The sequence below is a fragment of the Orcinus orca genome, chromosome 14 (genome assembly GCF_937001465.1).
Source record: "Orcinus orca chromosome 14, mOrcOrc1.1, whole genome shotgun sequence".
NCBI lineage: Eukaryota > Metazoa > Chordata > Mammalia > Artiodactyla > Delphinidae > Orcinus > Orcinus orca.
Genome location: NC_064572.1, coordinates 34496080 through 34523987, shown reverse-complemented (window position 1 = coordinate 34523987; position 27908 = coordinate 34496080). Strand labels below are relative to the sequence as shown.

The window sequence follows — 27908 nt, the reverse complement described above, 5'->3', positions numbered from 1 at the left end:
ATATATCAAGCTTCTTTTGATGTTGTCGCTGCTAATATTTCTTTTCTTAGCTTTAAGGTAACTGCGTGTTATTTCGAGTTTCAGGGGTGCTTCTCCCAGTCTGTGTTGCAGTCAACAATCAGAGTCCGAGGATCCTATTTTTCCTTCTTGACATTACAGCTTTAGCCTGTGTTGTGGGGCGTGGGGAGAGGCAGACTAGGATTTTGCTGCCGGTGCCCTTGGGTGACGGGCTGGATGCGCAATCTGCTAATTATCAAGCAGCTCTCTTAAAAAGAAACGCGGTACAGGCTAATAAACCTCCAAAGCTTGTTAGTGGGTGTCTTTGGGCGAAAGCAGTAGAGTGTGCTGTGTTGTTTGTGAGCAGAACTTTGGATCGCTTAGTGATCTCTGTGGTTGAGACATTTGGAAAACAGCCTGTGGTTTCCAGTCCCCTCTGCTGCCCGCCTTCCCTGCCCCTCCTCAGAGGTAGCATTCAGTGGCAACCTCCTCCTTCGTTTGGGCGCTCTTCTCCGGCCTGGTTCTGCAACCTTGCAGCCCCTTCCTCCCATCTTAATGAGTTAAGAAAGGATCCCATGCACACAGGCCCTCCCTCTTGGGAGGTGGAGGGACGAGAGCTGAGTTGGGCTGGGGTTCTTGAACCAGAACATACCAATGTTCCCAGTCCTGACGGACTGAAACATTGGCTGTTAAGGCCTCAAATCCCTGCCTCCTTCCCAAGGCTCTTTCCTCTGGCATGTAGGAATTAGGACCTGGTTACATTGGTCCATTTGCAGAAGCAGCCAGCTGGCAGCTCTTATGCTGCTGCTTCTGATTTTGGTTACAAGAAAACCTATTTGGTTACCCAGCAAAACAAAGTAACCAAAAAGAAATTCTAAGCAGAATGATGCAGTGTTCCTATATATATATATACATATACACATATATATATATATATATATATATATACACACACACACACAGACATGTATTGGTGTACAGATAGATTATAATTTCTTTTCTCTCTAATGGCAGGGTGTTTTCACGCTGTTTTAGTCTGTTTAAATTGCATGTTCAAACACTGGAGTGTCAAGAGGTGATGCGCTCACCTTTTCTAAGCCGGCCTCTTTGACTAACGCATTGGTCTTTGTCATTGGGTCCTAAGAGATGGCCATGAATTCCTAGTGAGTGACTGAGCCGTGAGTGTGTGTCCTTTGATATCTTGCCTGTATTGCACAGTCTGCCCTCAAGCTGTTCATAATCTCATGAGCTGCCTGTATTTCCAGTTGAAGATGAGCAGCCGTCAACACTGTCACCCAAAAAAAAGCAGCGCAACGGAGGCATGCGGAACTCACCCAGCTCCTCGCCCAAGCTGATGAGGTAAGGATAGGGGCCCGGGCCACGCGGTGGGTCCACCGGTGGGTCCCCCTCTCGCTCCTTCTCCTGTCCTTGCCCGCTCCCCACCCTGCCAGGCCCAGAGGCTCCCCTCCCCGGCAGGCTCGCGGCGGAGGAGGGGACGAGATCGTTAGATGGCTTCTTAAAGGCTGAAGTATTTATTCTGTCAGCTTGTCAGCAGTTAATGATAGAGCTGAAAAAATTCTGTCATGAAAAACAGTTTGAAAAGCTGTTTGAAAAATACATAGGCTTTAAAGTCTGAGCTGTCACCAAGTCCTGTCTATGTGTAGTTCCTAAACAGCAGTGGCACTAATGACAGCGGCAACCAATCAGAGGAACCCGTGTGGTTAGTTTGCCTCCAGCAAGTCTCTTTCTGCTGGAGTCCCTCCGAGGACTGCTTTCTGTACTTAAGGCCATATGTGAGATGTATCATAACAATCAAAAATGAACCTGAAGATTACCTTCTCTTTATCCTGTCGATTGAAATCAAATTTCTGTTAATTGATTTTGACTGATAAAAAAGTCTAATAATCTGTGGACTTGCCAAAGCAAAGTTCAAAAGTAATCCAGTTCTGCTCAGGCTAAAAGCAATATTAATTATGAAATAGAGCTTGTGTGCACTCTTTTTCTCTCTCTTTCTCTTTCTCTCCTCCCTCCCTCCCTCCCTCCCTCCCTCCCTCCCTCCCTCCCTTCCTTCCTTCCTCCCTCCCTCCCTTCCTTCTTTTCTTTCTATCTTGACTGCAGCTTCCTCTAGGAAATGGCAAGTGAAGTCAATTTTCAGTAGAATTCCGTTGGATCCTCTCCTTGGACTCTTCATCTTTCATCTTCCTTTTTCTGTCTTCGATTCATCTGCCAATCCCAGTGCTCCTTTCCCCCATCATCCTAGCTCTCCAGCACCTCAATGAAACAGGAGTGATTTCAGATTTGCACTGCTTTCTCTAAATGGTTCCTGCCATGGAAACACCTGCCATCTTGACGATAATTTCTTCTTTTCATTGCCATTGGCTGCTCTCTTCCCTTTGATTATTGATTTAAAAAAAAAATCACAGCGATTTCCTCTTCCTTCCTCCCCTTCTCCAAGCATTTGCATCTTCCTGGCTCCCCATGACCACCTTTCTAGGGTGGAGAGAGGGCAGTCCGTCTTCATGTGGTTGAGGACGCAGGTCCCAGGAGAAGACACACCCAGCCCCATGTCCTCTTCCGTCACCATCCTCTCTTCCTGTTCAATGTTTCCTCAACAGTTCTCTGGCTTCCCTTCACTCAGTCTTGCTTGGGTGTTGCTGATTTACATGCTTGTTTACGGTTTATGAGGAGGAATAAAATGTGCCAAGTGCCAAGCCTCTCCCTTTTATGATGCCAGTTGTCGTGTTCACATCCGCTCTGCACTTACTCACCTTTAGGTAATCGCCTCATCTCATGCTAATAGTTTTATCCATTGAAAGTAAAGCCCAGGCGCTTTCTCTTGCCTAAATTTAGAGAAGCAAATAAATAAATAAAGAGAAGTCTGAAAAATCTGAAACCTTTGGAGCCAAATTCCCTGTCCCTGTTTGCTATGTAAAGTATGGCTCACTTCTCTGATCTTGAGTAATAATAATTCTGAGGAGTTACACTGTTTTCATATGCTTCAAAGCTGTGTCAAAGTTTTGCTGCTTAAGGGTACTTCTTTCTTCTGTTGGCTCTTGGGTACCAAGATGACAGGTCTTCTGTACGAGGTGGAAGCTTCTTTAAGTCGTAGCCTTCAGCAAAACATCAAATGACCCAATCCAGGGTAACATACTTCTACACAAATGCCGTTCCTGTATATATATTATACCCTATATATTAAATACTTTAGTGTTACGCGCTACATTTTATGTGCAATAGAAAGTGATGGTTTGAGGTAGCCTTGGGGGGACTTTTTTTCCACAAGCAGAAAAAGCTAGTATGTACTGTAACAAGTATGGTTTTTACAGGACTCTGTGCCCGAAGGCCTTTGTAAATAAGTAATGATCAACAGATTGGCTGTGGGCTTTTGAAAAGCATGCCTGTGTCAGTTCGCATGATGGGGGAGAATTTTCAAAGTGGGTCTTGCTTTCATTGCCTGTCGGAGAGGGGCTGAGGAAGGCAGTCATCCCAGGCTGGAGCTGTCTGCTCCGCGGTACATCAGAATTGCTAAACGTGGGGCAGGCGGTGAGCTGAAACTTGCCGAGCTACAGAACTCGGGTTTCTGGTGTTGGTGCCTTTGGGCTGGTGCTGTGGCCGTGGCTACGGTCACCAGGGCACTTCACCCACCAGCCCACGACCACCCCGATTGCTGCTCAGCTGGAACGGGCTGTCCCATGACAAGTCAGAAAGCCTCAGACGCTCCTCCTTCACCTTGACGTTCTGTGTTCCAGGTGCTCTGCAGACTCTGTCTGGTGTGGGAGCCAAGACAGGGTGTTGAGCCCTCTCTCTGTTGCCCTTCCTTTCCTGGGTAGGAGCGAAGAGCCCATGCGCGGTTTGCTTTGGTTTGGTTTGAATCCCTGGCCCTGGCCGTGAGGTTGCCGGGGCTTATTTTTTACAGCTCCCTCTTGCTAATTGACAGCAAACAGAGGGGTTCCTGTACCACCTTGAGGTTCCCCTAGGTCCTCCCCTGCAACATCTTCAAACACTCGCTTTCTACTCTACAAAAGATAGGACTCCCAGGTCCTATTCCCTGTGGCCTGAAACATCCGTAAAGGAGGCTAATGACTCATTTGAAGTGGGTGTTTCGACGTGCGTCTGTGGCTTGCTGCTTGAGCAGAATCAATCATTCGGAATGCGGGCAGGTTTTAGTGGCCTACGGGCAGTGATAGGAACAGTTCCAAGAGAAACCGGAGAGCCCGGAATGGGCTGGGCTGGGCTTTAATTTACCACTGTGGCCTCTGCAAATAAAACAGGCTCCCGCGTGAGGGGTCCTTGCAAGCCGTCTGCCAGCAGGAAATGCTACAGGGACTCTGCAGTAACGGTCTTTGTCTCCCCTTTGTTCTGGTAGCAGGGTCTACCCTGGTTCGTAAGTGTCGCTTAACTCTCTGCACAATCATTCGACGAACTGCCTCGCTCTGCGTGTCTGGATCCTGAGGCCGTATGTTTTGTAGTTACCCTGGCACAGAAAACACCCCTCACAGCCAGATTGACCCAAATGGTGAGCGTCTGTGCTCCAGGCCAGGGGTCTGTGTGTCACGATAGAGACCTTTGGCTTCAAATCCTACAAAGGAGCAGGCTGAGGAGTTAACCGGGGCCCTGTATTCATCTCCCTGTGGGTCTCTTCACAGGGAATTATTTAAGGAGCCTCTCCTAGTTTTCCTCTAAAATCGCCAAGCACCTATTGCCCCGTTCTCCCCACTCAGTGGGTTTGCTCCCTGTCAGGAAAGCTCTGTCTTCCTTCAGTCGTGAGGCTCTGGAGGGCAGGAACTTTGTCTCTGAATAGCTAAGTCAAGGGCTCTTAATTTGGCGGCCTCCCAGACCCCATTGACTCTCTAGTGAAATCTGTCTAGAAATGCTCTCTAGGAAAAAGAAAGTTCATTGGACACCATTTTGACTCCAGTTGAAGGAGATTCTTGGATTCCTAAATCCCGGCCCCAGCTACTGTCACATTTGGTTCTTCTCACAGCCACCTTCGAGTAGTTCCCTTCACAGATGCTTTTTGGCCGCTGAGAATATGTCTTCAGTGGGTAGATGGTAATGGGGGAGATGCCCAGGCTCCCACACTGTGTCCTCAAATGCAGCCCGAAAGGTTATGCATTTTAGCTGCCTGCTTCTGTTTCTTTTCTCAGATTAATTCGTTTCTGGGAAATGTTTAGAGCGAGCCTACCGTACTCAAGATGTTGTGGAAGGTCTTAGAGGGGTGTAAAGTAAGATGGATTACACTCCTCAAGTTACATGGGTTACATGTCTTCAAAATGCTCACGGTTTGATGTGGGAGACAGACATGCGTATACAGCAAAACGGAATAAGGACAGAGCAGAGACCTACCAGCATGGGCTGTGGGAGCAGAGGGTGCCCTCATTACCTCTGGTCTGGGAGGCTGAGCCTGGGTTGTGAAGGATATGGAGAATGCTCGACTAATAGCGCTAGCCACCCTTGCCCTTCGTTTACTAGGCACCAGGCATCGTTCCAAGAGCGTTAGGCCTGTTAATCCATGGAATCCTAACTACAGCTCCAGGAGGAGGGATTGCGCTCTCGTCCATTTTGCAGATAAGGAAATTGAGTCACAGAGATGTAAAGAGTAGTAAATCTAGTCAGTCTTACCTAACTGGGAAGATTTGAACCCAGATGGTTTGGTTTCCAAACCGATATTGTTTACTGCTTCATTCTTCTGCCCGATGAGGGGAATAGGAAAGTACTCAGGCCATCGCGGGTGGCTTGATGTGGCTGGAGAAAGGCATCCTTGGAGTTGCATAACTGGAGTTGAAAATATTAGGCCTTTCCTGTCATAGGCCAAAACCTTGCTGGTTTTTGAGGAGGCAGGGCCCTAACTTGTGTTTTGGGAGGATCACTGATGAAAGTATAAGGACGGGTTTAGAACCCTCCATCAGTGCCTTCTGGAGACCCGTGGTACCTCTGGGTACCAAACCGTTCAGGGTCTGCTTCAGAATAGTGGACCAGACGTGGGCTCAACAGTCTTCCCAAGAAGGACACACAGCATTCCTGACATAATGACAGTAACGCCTCTTCCCTCAGGTGCTAGAGGGGACTTGGTGTAAGATACCACGGGCTATGAGGATTTACCCAGGATGTGTCGGGTGGACGCTTTACACAAAGAGATAGCCCCCAGCCAGGCTAGCAAGGATAACTGACAGCGCTAAAAGCAGATATTGAATGCTGTGAAAGGAGCTTCGTGTCATAAGACCCAGGAAACATTAGATATTTGTTTTCTGAGTCAGCGTGGAAATATGATTGGAGTAAAACAGATTATCCTCTTGGGCCCTAACGGATCATTAAATGAAGTAAACTCATCTGCTTGTTAAGTCCCAGCCTCTCCCTTTTGACGCCTACCTCTCACGGGGTCTTTTTGTTAGGACTGCCAGCTTGAAAGGTTGTAGTAATAGAAAATGGCAAAGTGGCCTGAGCCCACTCAGAGCTGGGGACAGAATGCCACTCTCCCAGTCTCTTTCGCTGGGCAGAATGAAGAAGGAAGGCCAGGACAGCTCAGCTCAGTAAATTCACCTCTTAATGCACAAACACATAGCAAATGACAGGCCCTCAAGGGACTGCAGAAGAAAGAAATGGTGGGTCTCGTCATCCCAAGGCTTGGTGGATTTGACACAGGTCCGTGGACACATTGCATACACAGCAGAGGGTCATTATCCTGTCCCCTCATTTCAGAAGCGTGTTGTCCACTCTCCTCCAGGACTGAAGAACAGTCAGCTCTCCCGGCTGGTCTCCCAGATATAAATAAAGGCAGTAATTTCCTTCTTGCTCTGAGGACGGTGGCTGTCTAGCAAGAGATGACAAACTAGGGAGCAGCAGTTCTTGATTGTTTACTTGTCGGGCAGAAGAAAAAACAAAATGCAAGTAGAGAGATACAGAAAGTTTGGCCAGTGTGGCCTGAAGGTTTTCTCAAGGTGGCTCCAAGGTTGGCCACCTCGGGGAGATGGGGGTGGGGGTAGGGGACAGCCGTGTCTCAGGAGAGACGAGCATTACATAGGACAGTGGAGGCAGCTTTGAAGGATGAGTTAGGGCAGAATCCCGAAGTCAGGATCCTTGCGACCTAGCAGGAAGTAGAATTCACCCAGAAATAAAATGCACCCAAGAAAGAAGCGGATCCGTTGAGTCAGAACCATTTACGGTGCTGAAAACCTAAGTATGGGCCCTTTTGAGGAGACCACCTGAGACCCGCTCCAGTCTCCTGTGGCTGCCGCAGCCAGAGACCCATGCATGTGACCTGCGGCTCCTGAACGTTGCCCTGAAGGACTTAGCTACTGCCTGCGACGTTGTCTTCTGTGGAGTGGAAGAAGCGATGGGAAGCAAGGAGGGTGGAAAACTGAATTATAAGCATTGCACTCGATAAGAAAGAATATTTCATTTGCTTTTCTATGCTGGTTTATTTGCTGATTAGCTCTCGGAGGTAGACGTCAGCAAGAGAGAGTCATTTGCGTGGCTTCCAGGTTAGAAATTTGTATCAAGTGTTGACACAACCCCTCAAGTTCCAGAGAGTCACAGAGCGAGAGTCAGAGCAGGTGACCTGGGTGCACTTTGGTCACCAGAGCTGCATTCTCCATTTGAATAACAGGGCCAGGACTACAGTGGGGCATGTGAGGTGCCCCCTTCCGTTTTGCACCGAGGCCCCTCGATGGCCTCACTCTGATCCCGGCCTCGTTGAAAAGAACCACAGCCTTCCAGTCCGTATGTTGCAGATAGTTGCTAACTTTGGTAGGATTGCCTCGAACCACAAAGCCTGTCCATTTGGGCAAACCTTTACAGCAGTGATCCTCAAATTTCAGCGTCAGAATCATCTGGAGCACCTTGTTGATACAGCTTGATTCAGTAGGTCTGGGCTGGGCTGGAGAACTGCATTTCTCCCAGGCTCCCAGGTGATGCTGAGGCAGCTGGTGTGCGGTCATGCTTCGAGAACCACCGCTTACGGGAATCAGAGCCGTGGGAGGAGCTTCACGTGATGGGGACCCTTCTCACAGAAATGTTCAGCCCTGGCACTGGAGCACTAAACAGTTGTTAAAAACAGCTGTGTTGACCGCATTGTACATCAGACACGAGTCCTGTCTGCTGATCAGTTACAGCAGCTGGCTTCAGGCACATTCCAGGCAGCCTGACTGGTTAGAGACATACTACAGAGTCCCCCTGCCTTCCGATCACGATGCCCTAATTTCAAGTACTGTCCCTGTAAAGCGGAGAAACAGCGCAAGAGCCTTGATTGTTCCTCAAACAAATGGTCACAAGATGTCAGAGGCGAAGGGGCTCTCACTGGACACTTTTTCTCGTCTGCATGAGGGTCTGGGGGAGTTTCTGTTGAATGATTTGAGATGTTCAGAGACCAGAGATCATTCATCAGCTTCTCTTGGTAGTTGGTTGTTTACTGGGTCCTCTGCGGGGTTCTGGAAATGTGTGGAAGAGTAAAACAGGAGTTCCCTGCCCTGAAGAACATCACCAGCTAATGGATAAGACAGTTGTGCAAATCATTATCTCTGAAAGAGCATCTTACTTCTGTTAAGGGCTCCCAGGAGGGGAAAGCCACGTCTGTCTCTGAGGTTATGGAGGAGGACAGCACAGGAGGAATATTTGAAGCAAACCGGGAGGCTTCAGAAGCGTTCTGGTACCCTTACTATGGTGCCTGACATAACAGATACTCAGTAAAATCAGTCTTTGCCACTGGGGTGAAAGGCCCGCAGAGGCATGAGAAATGGCCCAATTTTATCAAGCCTCCCGTTTCCCAGGGAGACTTCTGCAGAGATGGCCTCAATCTAGATGGGACACTTGTAATGATAGGAAGGGCCTTATCATGTGATGAGAAATGAGGTCCTGAAAATCAAGCAAGGGAAAGGATGCAATTTTAAACCCATTTGGTAACTTTCCTCTTTCATACCTTTTGTTTGTTGGTTTGGTTTGGTTTGTACTTGTACTTTAATGTAAATTTCTGAAGTCCAGCATCGGACCCACTGCCACACAAAAAAATTTGAATTTTCCTCCAAGAGGAACTGTGCTCTTTAAAATATAATGCCACCTTCTTCACAGCAGGTTTGCTAGAAAAGAGATTTGTGGTTTTGCTTTAGGCTGTTGTCTTCAAGGCAAGCTTTTTGTGTGTCTGCTGTAGCTGGGCATTTAGTTCACTTCCTGAGATTAATTGATGGCAAGCGGCATTCCTTGCTCCGCAGACCCTCAAAACGATGATCTTTTATTCTTTTCTTGAAGTGAGGTATGCTTAATATCTAGCTGCGGACTTTGGAGGTATGAGCTGAGATTCAAGAAGCATAGCTATGAAAAATTTAACTCACTGGAGCTCCTCGGTTGTTATAAAAATGTGGGTATTCCTAAATGGAGTCTTCAGATATTGGGACAAGACAAAAACTCACCCAGCCTTAGTTGATTATTGAGGCTCTCCTTAGCACATTGTCCTGACAGGGACTCATGGGGAAATTTTCTACTGATAATTCACACCAGCTGTGCATTTCATAAATGCCCGCCATGCTGCTTTTCTTTTTTGCAACGTAGAGGGCACTGTGGCTTGGGGCGCTGCAGTGGGGAATGAGCACGATCCAGCTGCCTCCTACAAGTGGGAGGGGGTAAGACGGGGGCCACGCTGCACTGACTTCCAGTTAAGAAGACCTCTCTGGGCAAAGCAGTGTTCTCTTCCCACTAACTGTCTTCTCTACATTACTTATCCACTCTGTTTCCCATCTGTACCAGTGGGTGATAATAACAGAAATTACCTGTAAGTATCATTGTGATGAGTAAATCACAAAATGTAGGTAAAAGTTTTAGCGCAGCAACATTTATAAGAGCTCAACCCATGATGGCTAGTCATCTTAGTAGCAACAGTAGAAGTAGCAGTAGTCTAGTAGTCAAAGTAATAGTAGGAGAACCCCACACCTTTATTATTGAACCACTTTCTGTTTCCTGTCTCCTTTCACCATTGTAACAGCTACAAATGTATAAGTGAGTTCTAAGCAAAGAATAAAAGAATGATAATAATAACAGTAGTTAACCTTTATTGAGGGCATGCTCTGTGTCAAGTTCTGTGCTAAGTGCATGCCATGCCTTTACTCAGGCAACCCTCAAATTGAATCCATTAACTAATGATGATGTTTAACATTCCCATTTTACAGATAAAGAAACTGAGGCAAGGCACAATGTAGCAAGCAGTAGATGAGCCAAAACCTGATGAAAGACATTTTGGCTCTGGAGCCAGTATACTTAATCACTAAAGAAATAGGTGGTTTTCTGCCCTCAGTGGTATCCACTTCCAAACACTCCCTTGGGGGGTCAACTCTCTTGGTTCCACTGAACAAATTAACTGGCTAGTGTCCGGGTTTCTTGTTTTCTTTGGTTGGACTGTCATAAGTATTGATCCTCAAATGCAAGTTAAAGACTGGGGGAGAAGTTTCCCTCCAGATAGAGCAGATCCAATTGTGTACGTATGTGACCCAAACTCTTTCATGAAGATACTGTGTCTTTCTGGTATGTTTCCATGTATTCCTAAACTGATGGCAGGATGCTTTTCTCCTTTAAATGAACAGCTGAGCCCTAAGGTGCAAGAAGGACAGCCAGGGTCATCAGTGGAGTGACAGCTGGTACATTGTGCCCGTTTTTCTTTAAGGTGCACTATTGTATTAATTTACTCAGGCTGCCGTAACAAAGTACTACAGACTGAGTGTCTTAAACAACAGACATTTATTTTCTCATGGTTCTGGAGGTTGGAAGTCCAAGATCAAGCTGTTGGCAGGGTTGGTTCCTTCTGAGGCCTCAAAGGAAGGATCTGTTTCAGGCCTCTCTCCTTGGCTGGTAGATGGCCATCTTCTCCCCATGACTTCACATCATCCTCCCTCTGTACATGTCTGTGCCCAAATTTCCTCTTCTTATAAAGACGACAGTCATATTGGATTAGGGCCTACCCTAATGACCTCATTTTAACTGAATTACCTCTTTAAAGACCATATCTCAAAATACAGTTACAGTCTGAGATACTGGGAGTTAGGACTACAACATACAAATTTTATGGGGGCGGAGATACAGTTCAGACCATAACAACTACACGGCAGATACACTTCACCTCATAGTTTTACCCTAAAATAAGGCTTGTACGTTGGCTAAGTGGTGAGTGGCAAATGAGCCTTGAATCAATTATGGTCCATTTTGGGGGAGTTGGGATTACTTTCTGAGTTGAGGAAATATATAAAATAGTTAAGATGTGAAAGGCAATATCTAGTATTGGGCCTCGGTTCCAAGTAAATCTTTAAGGAGTTGTCCGAGAGCCCGTGAAAGTGATTCTCTTTGTTGTTCTGTAAACTGATAATGTTGGGATACTTTGTTCAGGGAGGTTTCTGATGGCCCTCCTTTCCCCCCGCCCCCCAACCAAAGCACTATTGGTTGTTGTGCTCCATGGCAAGTGCTTGGGCTTTCTCCTATTAATACAGAGTCCAATTTAGAAGGAGAAGTTCCTGTAGACAAGTAGCCTACGCCAGCCTGTGGCACTTACGTTGCTACAGGAACAGACATGGCAAAGAAATGTATCCTGTCTGGCCCAAAGTAGCTAGTGACTCTCATGTTGCTGAAATCAATCACGCTCCAAGCTTCCTCCCAGACGTCTAGTGAATCTAGTTAATGAGAAGCAGTTCTAGTAATCAGTCTTCAGTGCTTCTTATCTCCCGTCTTTGCTCCCAAAACAACTTTTCTATGCTTACTCCATGCCCTCCAGCCTTTTGATACCCAACAGTGGTTCAGTATTTCCAAAATCCTTCCAGTCAGCACTCGTTCATTGAGAGAAGAGTCCTTAAAAGTGTCCTTAAAGGTCACCCAACATTTATAATGAAATTTATAATGAAATCCGATCTATATTCACAGCTCCTCAGGAATGTCTCAAATGATGAGAAATCCACTGCCTTGGGAAACAACCCATGTCATTTTTAAAATACCTTCCATTTGTAAGGAAACGTTCTTCCTTTCTGGAAACTTGAGTTTGGCTCTATCTAAATCCCTAGTCTGAGCTCCATTGGTCATAATCAGTCGAATCCATCTCTTCCACTTGACTCCCATCGCACATCTGAGGGCAGCTCAGGTCTTCTGTACCTCAGGTCAGGCAATACGACATCTCCAACCATGGTTTGGGGTGCCTTTCTTTGGCTCTTTTCTTTTGGGTCTCAATCATCTGAATGGCTCCTAGTGGGTCATGACTATAATATGCTGAGATTCCTCCTTACCTTTCAGGGCTCAGATCAAAAGTTATCTTCTGGGCTTCCCTGGTGGCGCAGTGGTTGAGAGTCCGCCTGCTGATGCAGGGGACGTGGGTTCGTGCCCCGGTCCGGGAAGATCCCACATGCCGCGGAGCGGCTGGGCCCGTGAGCCACGGCCACTGGGCATGTGCGTCCGGAGCCTGTGCTCCGCAGCAGGAGAGGCCACAGCAGTGAGAGGCCCGCGTACCGCAAAATAAAAATAAAATAAAAAAAAAAGTTATCTTCTTTGCAAAGCCTTTCTTGATGATACTCAAATACCAGGCAATTCACAGCTTTCCTGGTGTTCTCAGACCACCTTGTACATTCACTTTGCTATAACACTTACCACAGTGTATCACAACCGTTGATGGACATTTTCTCTCTTGCTCGCTGTATTATAACTCTGACTAGGGACTGTACCTTCAACATTGCGGTATCCTCCATTCCCGGCACAGAAGAGGGGATTCCCGTTTATTGATTGCTTTACTGATCCAAGAAACCAAAGTTCAAATTTCAGGTACCATGGCTGATCAGAAATGGAAATATCTTTCTTCAGGGAGGTTTTTGACAGTCTTCAGATCAGGCCCTTTTAGTAACATCCTGGATGACTTATATTTAAAGGATCCGGGGCAGGCTGAGAGGCTTGCAGGAAGTACGGAGTGCAGCGTGGCTTACCACTGAGACTTTCCTGAGGCTTCTAGATGTTCCAGTGCAAATCCTGGCTTACAGCCCTAGTGTCAAATGATACCTGGTGTACCCAAATCTCTGCCCTAGTTAATGAGGCTTGACATTAAAAAAGCTGTCTTTTTTCCTTTTCACTGAGGGACAATTGATCATCAGGCTTGTTTATTTACTTTTTTTTTTTCAGTAGGAAACATTTTTTAATAGATCTTTATTGGAGTATAATTGCTTTACAATACTGTGTTAGTTTCTGTTTTACACCAAAGTGAATCAGCCATATGCATACATATGTCCCCATATCTCCTCCCTCTTGAGCCTCCCTCCCACCCTCCCTATCCCACCCCTCTAGGTCATCGCAAAGCACCGAGCTGATTTTTCTGTGCTATGCAGCTGCTTCCCACTAGCCAACTATTTTACATTCAGTAGTGTATATATGTCTATGCTACTCACTTTGCCCCAGCTTCCCCCTCCCACCCTGTGTCCTCAAGTCCATTCTCTATGTCTACATCTTTATTCCTGCCCTGCAACTAGGTTCATCAGCACCATTTTTTTTTTTTTTTAGATTCCATATATATGCGTTAGCATACGGTATTTGTTTTTCTCTTTTTGACTTACTTCACTCTGTATGACAGACGCTAGGTCCATCCACCTCACTACCGATAACTCAATTTCCTTTCTTTTTATGGCTGAGTAATATTCCATTGTATATATGTGCCACATCTTCTTTATCCATTCATCTGTCAGTGGACATTTAGGTTGGTTCCATGTCCTGGCTATTGTAAATAGTGCTGCAGTGAACATTGTGGTGCATGTCTCTTTTTGAATTATGGTTTTCTCAGGGTATATGCCCAGTAGTGGGATTGCTGGGTCACATGGTAGTTCTGTTTCTAGTTTTTTAAGGAACCTCCATAATGTTTTCCATAGTGGTTGTATCAATTTACATTCCCAGCAACAGTGCAGGAGGGTTCCCTTTTCACCACACCCTTTCCAGCATGTATTGTTTCTAGACTGTTTGATAATGGCCATTTTGACCGGCATGAGGTATCATTATAGTTTTGATTTGCATTTCTCTAATAATTAGTGTTGTTGAGCGTCTTTTCATGTGCCTCTTGGCCATCTGTATGTCTTCCTTGGTGAAATGTCTATTTAGGTCTTATACCCATTTTTTAAATCGGATTTTTTTTTTTTTGATGTTGAGCTCCGTGCGCTGTTTGTATATTTTGGAGATTAATCCTTTGTTGTTTCATTTGCAAATATTTTCTCCCATTCTGAGGGTTGTCTTTTTGTCTTGTTTATGGTTTCCTTTGCTGTGCAAAAGCTTTTAAGTTTCATTAGGTCCCATTTGTTTCTTTTGTTTTTATTTCCATTTCTCTAGGAGGTGGGTCAAAAAGGATCTTGCTGTGATTTATGTCAGAGTGTTCTGCCTGTGCTTTCCTCTAAGTGTTTTATAGTGTCTGGCATTACATTTAGGTCTCTAATCCATTTTGAGTTTATTTTTGTGTATGGTGTTAGGGAGTGTTCTAATTTCATTCTTTTACATGTAGCTGTCCAGTTTTCCCAGCACCACTTATTGAAGTGGCTGTCTTTTTTCCATTTTATGTTCTTGTCTCCTTTGTCATAAATTAGGTGACTATATGTGCATGGGTTTATCTCTGGGCATTCTACCCTGTACCACTGATCTATATTTCTGTTTTTGTGCCAGTACCATACTGTCTTGATTACTGTAGCTTTGTGGTATAGTTCAAACTTGAGGAGCTGATTCCTCCAGTTCTGTTTTTCTTTCCCAAGATTGCTTTGGCTGTTCGAGGTCTTTTGGTTTCCATACAAATTGTAAAATTTTTTGTTCTAATTCTGTGAAGAGTGCCAGTGGTAGTTTGGTAGGGATTGCATTGTATCTGTAGATTGCTTTGAATCTGTAGATTGCTTTGGGTAGTATAGTCAATTTCACAATATTGATTCTTCCAGTCCAAGAACATGGTATGGTATATTTCTCCATCTGTTTATGTCATCTTTGATTTCTTTCATCAGTGTTTTATAGTTTTCTGAGTACAAGTCTTTCGCCTACTTAGGCAGCTTTATTCCTAGGTATTTTATTCTTTTTGTTGTGATGGTAAATGGGAGTGTTTCCTTAACTTCTCTTTCTGATTTTTTTTTGTTGGTATATAGGAATACCAGCAATTTCTGTGCATTAATTTTGTATTCTGCAACCTTACCAAATTCATTGATTAGTTCTAGTAGTTTTCTGGTGTGGCATCTTTAGGATTTTCTATGTATAGTATCATGTCATAGGCAAACAGTGACAGTTTTACTTCTTCTTTTCCAATTTGTATTCCTTTTATTTCTTTGCCTTCTCTGATCGCCATGGCTAGGACTTCCAAAACTATGTTGAATAAGAGTGACAAGAGTGGGCATCCTTGTCTTGTTCCTGATCTTAGTGGAAATGCTTTCAGTTTTTCACCATTGAGTATGATACTTGCTGTGGGTTTGTCATATATGGCCTTTATTATGTTGAGGTAGGTTCCCTCTGTGCCTATTTTCTGGAGAGTTTTGATCATAAATTGGTGTTGAATTTTGTCAGAAGCTTTTTCTGCATCTATTGAGATGATCATATAGTTTTTATTCCTTAATTTGTTAATGTGGTGTATCACACTGATTGATTTGCGTATATTGAAGAGTCCTTTCATCCCTGGGATAAACCCCACTTGATCATGGTGTATGATTCTTTGTTGTTGGATTCTGTTTGCTAGTATTTTGTTCAGGATTTTTGCATCTATGTTCATCAGTGATATTGATGTATACTTTTCTTTTTTTGTGATATCTTTTTCTGGTTTTTGCATCAGGGTGATGATGGCTTTGTAGAAATTATTTGGGAGTGTTTCTCCCTCTGAAATTTTTTGGAAGAGTTTGAGAAGGATAGGTGTTAGCTCTTCTTTACATGTTTGATAGAATTTGCCTGTGAAGCTACCTGGTCCTGGACTTCTGTTTGTTGGAAGATTTTTAATTACAGTTTCAATTTCATTACTTGTGATAGGTCTGTTTATATTTTCTGATTCTTCCTGGTTCAGTCTTGGAAAATTGTACCTTTCCAAGAATTTGTCCATTTCTTTGTGATTGTCCATTTTATTGGTGTGTAGTTGTTTGTAGGAGTCTCTTATAATTCTTTGTATTTCTGCAGTGTCAGTTGTGATTTCTCCTTTTTCATTTCTAATTCTGTTGATTTGCATCCTCTCCCTTTTTTTCTTGATGAGTCTGGCTAATGGTTTATCAGTTTTGTTTATCTTCTCAAAGAACCAGCTTTAAGTTTTATTGATCTTTGCTATTGTTTTCTTCATTTCTATTTCATGTATTTCTGCTCTGATCTTTATGATTTTTTTCCTTCTACTGGCTTTGGGTTTTCTTTGTTCTTCTTTCTCTAGTGTAGGGTTAGATTGTTTATTTGCGATTTTTCTTCTTTCTTGAGGTGAGATTGAATTGCTCTAAACTTCCCTCTTAGAACTAACTGCTTTTGCTGTCTACCATAGGTTTGGGATTGTCATGTTTTCATTGCCATTTGTTTCTATGTATTTTTTAATTTCTTCTTTGATTTTTCCAGTGATCTCTTGGTTATTTGGTAGCCTCCATGTATTTGTGTTTTTTACATTTTTTTTCCTGTAACTGATTTCCAATCTCATAGAGTTGTGGTCAGAAAAGATGCTTGATACGATTTCAATTTTCTTAAATCTTCTGAGGCTTGATTTGTGACCCAAGTTGTGATCTATCCTGGAGAATGTTCCAGGTGCACTTGAGAAGAATGTGTGTTCTGCCAGTTTGGGGTGGAATGTTCTGTAAATATCAATTAAATCTATCTGGTCTGTTGTGTCATTTAAAGCTTGTGTTTCCTTATTTATTTTCTGTTTGGATGATCTGCCCACTGGTGTAGGTGGGGTGTTAAAGTCCCTACTATTATTGTGTTACTGTCAGTTTCTCCTTTCATGGTTGTTAGCATTTGCCATATGTATTGACATTCTCCTAACATTTATAATTGTTATATCTTCTTCTTGGATTGATTGTTTGATCATTATGTAATGTCCCTCCTTAACTCTTGTAACAGTCTCTTTTTTTTTTTTTTTTTTTGTGGTACGCGGGCCTCTCACTGTTGTGGCCTCTTCCGTTGTGGAGCACGGGCTCCGGACACGCAGGCTCAGTGTCCATGGCTCATGGGCCCAGCTGCTCCGCGGCATGTGGGATCTTCCCGGACTGGGGCACAAACCCGTGTCCCCTGCATAGGCAGGCGGACTCTCAACCACTGCGCCACCAGGGAAGCCCTAACAGTCTTTATTTTAAAGTCTATTGTATCTGATATGAGTACTGCTACTCCAGGTTTCTTTTGATTCTTATTTGCATGGAATATCTTTTTCCATCCCTTCACTTTCAGTCTGTATGTGTCCCTAGGTCTGAAGTGGGTCCCTTGTAGACAGCATATATACGTGTCTTGTTTTTGTATCCATTCAGCCAGTCTGTGTCTTTTGGTTGGGGCATTTAATCCATTTACATTCAAGGTGATTATCGATATGTATGTTCCTATTACCATTTTCTTAATTGTTTTGGGTTTGTTTTTGTGGGTCTTTTTCTTCTCTTGTGTTTCTCACCTAGAGAAACTTCTTTAGCATATATTGTAAAGCTGGTTTGTTGGTGCTGAATTCTCTTAGTTTTTGCCGGTCTGAAAAGCTTTTGATTTCTCCATTGAATCTGAATGAGATCCTTGCTGGGTAGAGTAATCTTGGTGGTAGGTTCTTCTCTCTCATCACTTTATGTATATCCTGCCACTCTCTTCTGGCCTGCAGAGTTTCTGCTGAAAAATCAGCTGATAACCTTATGGGGATTCCTTTGTATGTTATTTTTTGTTTTTCCCCTTGCTGCTTTTAATATTTTTCTTTGAATTTAATTTGTGTTACTTTGATTAATATGTGTCTTGGTCTGTTTTTCCTAGGGTATATCCTGTATAGGACTCTCTGTGCTTCCTGGACTTGGGTGACTATTTCCTTTCCCGTGTTAGGGAAGTTTTCAACTATAATCTCTTCAAATATTTTCTGAGACCCTTTCTTTTTCTCTTCTTTTTCTGAGGGCCCTATAATTCGAATGTTGGTGCGTTTAGTGTTATCCCAGAGGTCTCTGAGGTTGTCTTCAATCCTTTTCAACCTTTTTTCTTTATTCTGCTCCTTGGCAGTTATTTCCACCATTCTGTCTTCCAGCTCACGTATTTGTTCTTCTGCCTCAGTTATTCTGTTATTGATTCCTCCTAGTGTATTTTTCATTTCAGTTATTGTGTTGTTCATCTCTGTTTGTACTTTAGTTCCTCTATATCTTTGTTAAACATTTTTGTATTTTCTCAGTCTGTGCCTCCATTCTATTTCCTAGATACTGGATCATCTTTACTATCATTACTCTGAATTCTTTTTCAGGTAGATTGCCTATTTCCTCCTCATTTATTTGGTCTTATAGGTTTTTACCTTGCTCCTTCATCTGTGACATATTTTTTTGCCATCTCACTTTTTTTTTTTTTTAATGAGTGGGGTTGTGTTCCTGTCTTACTGGTTGTTTGGCCTGAGGCTTCCAACACTGGAGTTTGTAGGCTGTTGCGTAGATCTGGGTTTTGGTGCTGAGATGAGGACCTCCGTGAGCCCTCACTCCAATAAATATTCCCTGGGGTCTGAGGTTCTCTGTTAGTCCAGTGGTTTGGACTCAGAGCTCCCACTGCAGGAGCTTCAGCCCGACCCCCGGCTCATGAACCAAGATCCCGCAAGCCATGTGGGGTGGTTAGAAAAAGAAACAAAGTAAAAAATAAAATTAGACTAGGCAACTAATAGATATGTTAGAAAGAATATAAAAATAAAAATATAGATGAATCAACAACCGGAAGGTACAACAGTACCACAATAGTAAAAAAGAGGAGGAGGGAAAGGAAAATTTAAAAAGGGGGAAAGGGCCTTGGCTGTGGAGAGCAGGGCCTAAGCAGGGGTGAGGTTTGGGTGGTGGGCGGGGCCAAGGCTCAGGACCCACTGGGCTGGAAAAGGCCCTGGGCGCTGTGGGGGGTGGGGCTTAGGCTCAACACAACAGCAGGGGCCCAGGCGTGCCCCCCACCCCTGGTCTCAGAGGGCGGGGGACCTCACCTGGGGGCCCAGCAGGCTTCCTGGCCCGAGTGGGCAGGGCAGTCGCCCTCTGCTCCTCTCCCACTCCTCCGGAGGGCCCCTCCCGCCTGCCTCTCCTGATCTCCCCGGCCTCAGGGGCGCCAATCTTGTCTGGCCTCCACTTCTCCTCCCCTCTCAGTCCCCCCACCTCCTACCAGTTCATTTGGGGGTTCCTCCTGTCTCCTTGGGTGTTAGGGTCCTCCACCAGCGACCGGCAGGTGCCCTAGTTGTGGGGAGATGCTAACTCGGCATCTTCCCACCTTATTTACTTTTCTAGGATGAGGGTTGGAGGCCAGAGTAACCAAGGGATGATTGCTTCCCTAAAAGATAGGGAATCAAAATGTATCTCCTCTCCCTCAAGGCACGTATTTTGTGACAGGAATTTTGGCCAGCTTACTACAGCATTTGCTTGCTTGCTAATATTATATGAATATAAATCCTGAATACACTGGGGGCAGGTCTCAGACCTCCCTGAGATAATACCTCCTCTCCAACCAATAAACAACCTGGCTCTGTATCTTCAGGACAAATTTATTAAGGTCCGCTTCCAACTGAAATACATTCTTCTAGGGCTGGGAAGAAAGAGTCCATTCTGTTCATGTTCTCAGACCTCTTCTTTATGGTGGGTCGTGGATATCTATAGAACTCTTAAAGAGTCTTCAAGGACAAAAATATTCAGATTTGATCTTGCCCTGATCTGTGACCCATTCTTACCAGCAAGTGCCTTTTTATTTTAGCATTTTTGACGGAGCTCAGTATTTGAAAGGTGACCTGCTGGTTTACAACACCTCTCACATTCCAACAACCCATCTACCGAGATGTTGTTCCGAGCTAACTGTTCTTCTCCTTTTAAGATCAGATATGACAGTTCCTATAGTAATCTAGCGTGTTCATTGAAGATAACTTTGCGGGATGGCTTCACATGATATTTGTCCTTTGGTGTAGCCTAAAAGAAAATTCTCAGGAATAAATAAATGCAGTGAGAGTCTTCCCATCTTAAGTGGGATTGGAGGGCCTATTAGGAGGGCCATGGTAGAGATCCTGAAGACTTAATAATAGGTCCCTGGACCATGTAAGAGGGATTGCTATCCCACTGTCTCTGTTCTGAACATACAAATGAGAAATACCAGAGAAATTTCAGAGGAAGAAGTACTAAGAACTAAATAAAATTCACTCTTTAATGCTTGAAATAGATGGTTTCAAAGGTAAAATCACTTTACAGTAAATTTTGGAATTTCAACTCATTTTTATTTTCTATCTTGAATTGACAAGATTATTCAGGGAAAATGGCTCCACTGCACAGATAGCCAACTATGCCTGGGACATTGTCCTAATTTTATGCAGTTATTCTTGTAGAAACCCAAATGCCTCCCTGAAAATAGAGGTGCAGAATCTCTATCAGAGATAGAATCTAGACAATGGATGTGGACCAAGATGCAGGATTATATTTCTTATGCTGTAAGCTTGTTAGAGCTGCCTGATTCTATTGTAATTCTTGAGGTTATCGGTAAGGCTCTGCCCATCCACTGGAGGGGAGGCCTCTGTAGAGGCAACTTTCTTTTCCTCCAGTAAACGAGGCAAGAGGGGGTGACTGTAGCTCTGAGAATTCAAGACAAGTTTATTAAGATGCCTCTGAGCTTGAGGCTCTCGTCTAAGGAGTGTGGCAGTTGGGAGGTGAAGGTAGGGGTAGGGGAGAGCATCATTGGACAGTGAGTGCAAATACAGTTGTCAAGGCAAGGAGAGAGGGTGTTGTTTAGTATTGAAATCATGTATTCCAGATGTGGGCATTTGGTAGTCAGTCTGCTCTGAAGTGACATGCTGCTGAATCTTTAAAGGGCTTCAGCCAGGGAGAGCAAAATCTGATTGGGCAAATTGCTAAAATATTTAAAGTGCAGCCTGTTAAAGCTTTTAGTGCGAAGAGCATCACGTCAGAAGTTGTAGTCAGAAGGAGCGAGTAATTGGCTTTCCGTCCTCGTGCCAGTCAGTCAGTCAGCATGCGGCTCTATTCCTATTCCTTCTTCTTCATTGCCAATGCTAATAACAACACTTGAGGGTGTGTGCATGTGTGTGTGTGTGTGTCTCATGGAGAGATTGGATAGCTGGTAAAAGGAGAATAGAAGGAGTGAGACATCCATAAGAAGGGAGACTAAATCCACAAAATGATGTGAAGTCCATTTTAGAAAAAGAAGAACAGGAGAGAAAGGCAGAATTACTACCCGACAAAGGTCACCTGCGTGTCCAGGAGGTGGTGGTGGTGGTGGTTTGAGGTAGTTATCTTTCAAAGGATGGGTTCTGCAAGCAAGAGAGTGGCCTTCAGTGACAACCACTTCCTCTGCATCTTTCATCTCCTCCGAGGTGTAACGCACGGGGCACTTTCCGTTTACAATTTATCACATTTTCCCCTTCGGTTTTCCTGTCCTCTTCTCCCCAGGCATGACCCCTTGTTAATTCCCGGCAATGATCAGATGGACAACATGGACTCCAACGTGAAGAAGTACGACTCTACTGGGATGTTTCACTGGTGTGCACCCAAGGAGATAGAGAAAGTCATCCTGGTGAGTGACAGATTACAGAATTGATGCCATCCTCTTCTGTCCCAAATTATGTCTACTAGGAATGAGATTTTCCTAACTGGATGGTGGGGTGATAGTCCCTGCACCTGATTATTTTTATACTTAATATTCAGGACATGTCTTGAAACAGCTAGAACTCTCATCAGAACATGACCTGCGAGTGGAATTTTCAATCACTGAATATGTATTGGCTCATTACCATAGGGTGTGAAATGCATCATGGGAGACAGTATGTACCATAACTCCTATGGACATGGCTCTGGGGCCAGAGCCTGCCTGTGCCATTAGCTGTGTGGCCTTGGACGAGTCACTGGAGCTCTTTACACTCTATCTCTTATGTGTAAGAAGATGGAACGAGAATGACCTTAACTCATAGGATGGTAGTGAAGATTAAAACCCATACGTTTTAATAAGTTTATAGGACTCCATAAACTTACGTGTTATTATTATATATTAAATGCCATGAAGAAATCTGAATGCTACCTGTATTGTCGTTTGTTTGTAACAGTGTCTTGTATCCTTCTAGATAATTGATTTGCGTATTTGTGATCCTTCTTAGCACACGATGTAGGCAGGCAGATCACATTTGCTGATGATGACAAGGGTGACCATGGTCCACCTCGGGAAGGCTGGGGCTCAGAGCGCCGTTTCCTGGTTGACTCCTCTCAGTAGCAGTAGTGGGCTTCTTCTGGTGTGTCCCAAGAATGTCAGCATAGATAACAATCCGTTCTACTCTTTAGACTTGTCCGATTAAGAGCTTTAAGCTTTAATGCCTTCATCTCCTACCGTTTATTGTCTTGCTAATCCATGAAAAATGGATTAATAATCAGGAAGTTCAGATGGAAAGGTTCTTTCTCCCTTGTGCTTTCTAATCCCCGGATTGCTGTGGCCTGCTCCTTTATGTCCACCAGGAAAATCCTATCATTTCTGATGTCATGGCCACCCTTCCTAAGAAAGGACTGTTCCAGTTCCTCAGAATGGCTTTGTGCTCTAATCCATTAGCTTTTTCCCTGTGTTTTATCTGAATGTGTGTGTGATTTCTCAATTTAATTATAATCGAGCATTAAGAACCAATACAGCTTTGTGCTGGAGGCTGTCTGGGAGGTGTGAAAGTTACAGACAAAAGCACAGAGAGTCAGAATTCTTAGGAAACAGCCCCCGTCCAAGGAGTGCAAATGGTTTTCATCACCAAGCTGCTGCACGTGTCTACATCCTGATGTTGTATCTGCCCCACTTTTGCTCTAGGGATATAGACTCATCCTGGTGTTACCCACCTGGGGACAGGTCAAAGGCTTGGTTGGCATTGCGGGATCCAAGGTTTTAATGGCTTGCCTAGATAATCCTGAGGAGTGCATGGCTGACTGACGTTCAGAGCCCCCTGCCAGCACCAAAGGGTTGAGTGAGGCCAGTTACTACTCCCCTCACCTGAAACATAACATCATTTAACAAAACATTTGTGACAAACCTATTACATGTTGGGCACTGTTCTTGTTGCTGGGGGTACAACAGCTCCTGACTGGTCTCATAGAGCTTCTGTTCCAGTGGGGGCAAAGACCAGATCTCCAGGTAGGCAATGAATATGTAATAACATTTGAGATATTGATAACGTGCTATGAAGAAAATGAAGTGAGGTGATAGGCGAGAAGGGGACTGGGAGGTGCTGTTTAGACAGTGTGGCCCCAAAAGCCCTCTCTAAGGTAACCCTGCACAGAGGTGAGAAAGCTTGGAAGAGCCAGCGACATGAGGGTGCTTTCTGGGCACAGGATACTGTCTGCTTTGGGGCTTAGAAAACATGAGACGGCCGTAATTTTGAGGAAATGACCATCTAATTAAAAGATATAAACGTACCAGGAAACAATATATTCAAAGCTTAGCGTTACAAGGCACAAAGTGCTGTTTGAATCTAGTATGTGTTTAAGTGGCTGGGGAAGTCCTATTGGATACAAACAGTTGATCTTGGAAGGGGTTTATGGCTCTTAAGGCCCCATTTGGACTAGGCCTTGAAGAATGTGTAGGAAACTCAAGATACACACATAAGTAGTTTCTCTATTGCGTCTTAAACCTGGCAGAATCAGTCTCCCCAAGGCTGAGTCCCAGGAATTGGGATCTTTACCAGGTTCTCCAGGTGATATTGCTGTGGCCGGTCTAAGGATTGGTGTTGTGGTCCCCAGATCTAATTTCCTGTGGTCAGCACCTGTGCCTTGGCCACTCTGCTAATTGATGCCTTCCCTACCTTCCTATTCTAGATTTCGGGACCCGCTTGGTATTCCTCAGGCTTGCTGAAGGGAGCTAGCCTCCCAGATGACCGGTCAATTAAAATTAATCAGGGGTCCCATCACAGCACATTACAAAACTGGTTGACCCTCTGCTGGTGGTACCTAGGCACACACACTTCCATGCAGCCAAGATAACTAACTCCAGGCACCATCCATGAAGCAGTGATGTGGGGTGTGACTCCCTAGTGGGTCCTCCTTGGTCACGATTTATAAGACATTTTTTATGGCCTCCGTCTGAGATGTCCCTGTACTGTTGCGGAGAGAAACCAATAATGGTGACAGCCCCTGCTTTAGTCTAACGATCAGGGAGTGAACGCTTGCTTCTTCCTCTCCTTGGGGGTTACTGTAATAACCCTGACATTATCGTGAATTGCAATATTGGCATTTAAACAATCAATACACTGGTCAATTCTAGGGATTAAATCGAGCAGAGTTTGATATGTGCAGGGGACATTAATAGGTCTCCCCAAAAGCATCGTAAGCCACACGGGGCCATCCAGACATGCAGTGGGTGGAAAGGGAGGAAGAAAGCCAAGATGGGAGGCACCAGACCAGAAAGAGGCAGAGAAAGGCCCACCACTGGCCTCCTGTGTTACTTTCTGCATGAACACAGTGAGCAGTGGGGCCAGCAGTAGCTAACCATGTGCATTTCCTGGGAAGCTCTAACTGGGGTGATTTATTCCTTCATTTGTCTCCTCTGTAAATACAGGCCTAAAGTTGGGGGAAGACATGGGCTTGTTGCCCTTGCTGTTCTGATCCTTTTAGTGGCTGTTTGGGAGTCTTCCTCTGATGACTGAACACAGGTGGCCACTCCAGTCATGTTCCTGGAAACCCCAAGGCAGCGGTAGACATTGGTCGGCAAACTCTCTCTGGAAAGGGTCATATAATAAATAATTTAGGCTTTGCTGGCCATACGGCCTCTGTCACAACTAATCACCTCTGCTTTGGTGATGTAAAAGCAGCCACAGACAATACCTAAGTAAGATTAGCCGTGTTGCAATAAAATTTGGTGGAATTTGAACTTCATATAAGTTTCACATATTATGAAATATGCTTCTTTTGATTTTTTTTCAACCCATTTTCAAACATAAAAACCAATCTAAGCTCACTGGCCATAAAAAAGCAGGCGGTGGACCAGATTTGGCCCATGGGCCAGAGTTTGCCAGCCCCTGGCTCAGGATATCGTGTTCTACCTACTGATGCAGTGACGTCCTATGAGATCCCATCGATGAGTCTAGAATTTGGAACTCATTTCTCAAGCCGAGGCCAGCAGGGGGTCTGACTGTTTTATCATCATCTCAGCAACAGAAGCGCACAAGACAGCTCATTTTATCAACAATTTCCTGGAAACTAAGACTTCCTTTTCCGAATGACATAAATATTGCTATTCCCTCTTATTTTACCCCTGAAAGTTATGCTGTTATGTATGGATGGCATATCTTCCTTAAATCTTTTCTCAGAGAAGGTAGTGATATGTGTGAATATATGTTTGCACGTATTTATTCCACCAATGTAATTTATACACACATACTCTAATTATAAATATATATGGCATGTATATAACATGAAGAAATTAAAAACATAATAGCACATGGTAAGCACTCAGCAATTGTTTACTTGGTATTTTACACAAGTGATTTTTTCAGTCCTTTTCACAACCCCATCTCTCCAATGCCTGTGCCCTTCTCCCTCCGGCAGACTCGAAGTGAAGCCGCCATGACCGTCCTGAGTGGCCACGTGGTGGTCTGCATCTTTGGCGATGTCACTTCAGCCCTGATTGGCCTCCGGAACCTGGTGATGCCACTCCGTGCCAGCAACTTTCACTACCACGAGCTCAAGCACATTGTGTTTGTGGGTTCCATCGAGTACCTCAAGCGGGAATGGGAGACTCTTCATAACTTCCCCAAAGTGTCCATATTGCCTGTAAGTCCAAGGTCACATTAGCAATGCTTTTTTCTTCTTTTCATTCACAGAAGAAAAATCCCAGATGGATAGAGTGGTTGTAGCTTTGATCATGCCTCTGCTTCTTCATCTGGTTATGGACCTGAGGACTCAGCCCTTCCCCTATGCTCTGTCTAGGAATATCCAAACCCTGGGAGACCTTATTAAAAGGGATTTGCAGCCAAGTTTAGTCACTCACCAGTCATGGAGTTTAGCTGGTATCAAACGTATTAACCATATCAGTGTCTATACAGTCTCTCTCTTGCCTACCCAAACCCAGCGCTTTGCAATATTATAGCACTTATAGCAGAATTTACATAAGGAACTATTTATATCACTTTATTTATGACATTATGAATGCTTGGAGAAATCTTATTTTACCATGTTCTGTTTTTAACGAAATGCATTTAACAGAGTTCTTTATCTCTGTTGTACAAAAGGCCAGCCCCTTCTGCTGGCCAACCCCTCCCTCCCTCCCAGTCATTTAGAAGCCCAGTAATGTTTTCATGAGATTGTGTGTGTGTGTACATGTGTGCACGTGTGTGCATGTGATGTTCTTGATTACAAAACACTAGGACCCAAATCTAAAAGGAACAATTTGGGACTCCACAATTTAATGAGAGGGCATGGGATACGCGATCTGGGAGTCACATAACTAACTACTTCCCAATCGTTAATCAATATATTTTCCATAAACTTTCAAATAATTGTAGAGCACTGTACATTTCAACCTTTGATATAGTTCTCCAGGTCACAAATCTATGCAAGTATCACTTATACCCCAAACATCTTTCTTGGAAGCTCACATCCCTAAAACTGGGGAACACAGATTTTATTCTGTATTTTAAGAAGTCTGGATTTTTTCCCACTTACAGAGCTGAGGTTTGTTATTTCTACTATCAGCTTCTAGAGCCTCGGAAATGGAAAAAGAAGAGTCAAGTAATATAATTCAATAAGGAAGACATAAGAATCGATCCACAAGTAATGCCCATTCGTAGCTATCAATACCATGTGTCCTAATGTATCCCTGGCGCAGTGGACGCTCAATAGATATATAAAGAATTGAGAAAAATATAGACAGATAGCTTTTGGCTGCTGGGCCCCAAATTCACTGACTTAGTGAACCCATGTGGTTAAACATAGTCACCTGCAGAAAAATAGTCGTATACATAAAAGACCATAAACAGATATATACCTAATTTCAGAAACATGATAGTTGTGATTACATATTTCCATGATTATTTTCCTGCATGTGCTCTTCCACATGGTCCTTGGGAACAATGAACTAGGGTCTAAAAGTATTTTGTAAAGAGCTTATTAGTTTTCTGGGATACAGGAGTCTGTGTATGTGTGTATGTGTATAGTGTTGGGGGTGTGGGTGTGATGTTTTCTGTGTGCATTTGTTGTGTGTGTTTCCTTCTGTACGCTCTTGTACACATCCACTCATCTGCCTGCATCTATATGAATGAGTTCTCCTACCTGCGGGGCCTTTTCAAACCCTCCAAAATTTATCACACTTGAACACAACATATTGGTACGGAATGGGCCTTCACCTATGTCTCCACATATTTCATTGTTTAAACAGGGCCCCAGATATAGGAGCAGCCCAGAGAAACACAAGGTGTTTCTGTGTATGTCATTTGTATTTCTTGAGTTTTGAAATCATGCGTGTACAGCTGTGCAGGGATTTTCTTATATCACAATTACTGGTGGATTCCCTACAAGGTGAGAATTAAAGGAATATGGATGTAGGCAACTGAGGCTTATACACTGGTGAAATGATTCAGGAAGTTGGTCAGACTTATCTTGTACCAAAAGACCCCAGTAAAAAGGGGGAGACTTCTCCTTCTCTCGAAAGGTCCTGCTCCGGAGCTTGGAATTAGTAGCTTCCCAGCCCCGTAGCACTAGATGCCTCTCCCTCCATAATTCCACTTTGCAGTTACGTTTTGGAGGCCGGGAATAGTATCGTGACCGCCACCGAGTCATGAAAGAGGGCTGAGGGGCTTGATCTCTGCA

At 44.2% G+C, this 27908-nt stretch overlaps 1 protein-coding gene across 17 annotated transcripts in view; it reads left to right on the top strand.

Moving 5' to 3' along the window:
* KCNMA1 (potassium calcium-activated channel subfamily M alpha 1) overlaps window positions 1-27908 on the top strand; it is a 749169-nt gene that overhangs the window by 646628 nt on the left and 74633 nt on the right. For 16 of the 17 annotated variants that reach the window (XM_004273064.3, XM_049697236.1, XM_049697232.1 and 13 more), the window contains 3 exons: window positions 1263-1356; window positions 21534-21657; window positions 25650-25874. In XM_004273064.3, coding sequence (XP_004273112.1) covers window positions 1263-1356; window positions 21534-21657; window positions 25650-25874 — 443 coding nt within the window. Of the gene's footprint in view, window positions 1-1262; window positions 1357-21533; window positions 21658-25649; window positions 25875-27908 lie in introns of those variants that run through there. The other variant, XR_007471407.1, reaches the window with a different exon arrangement.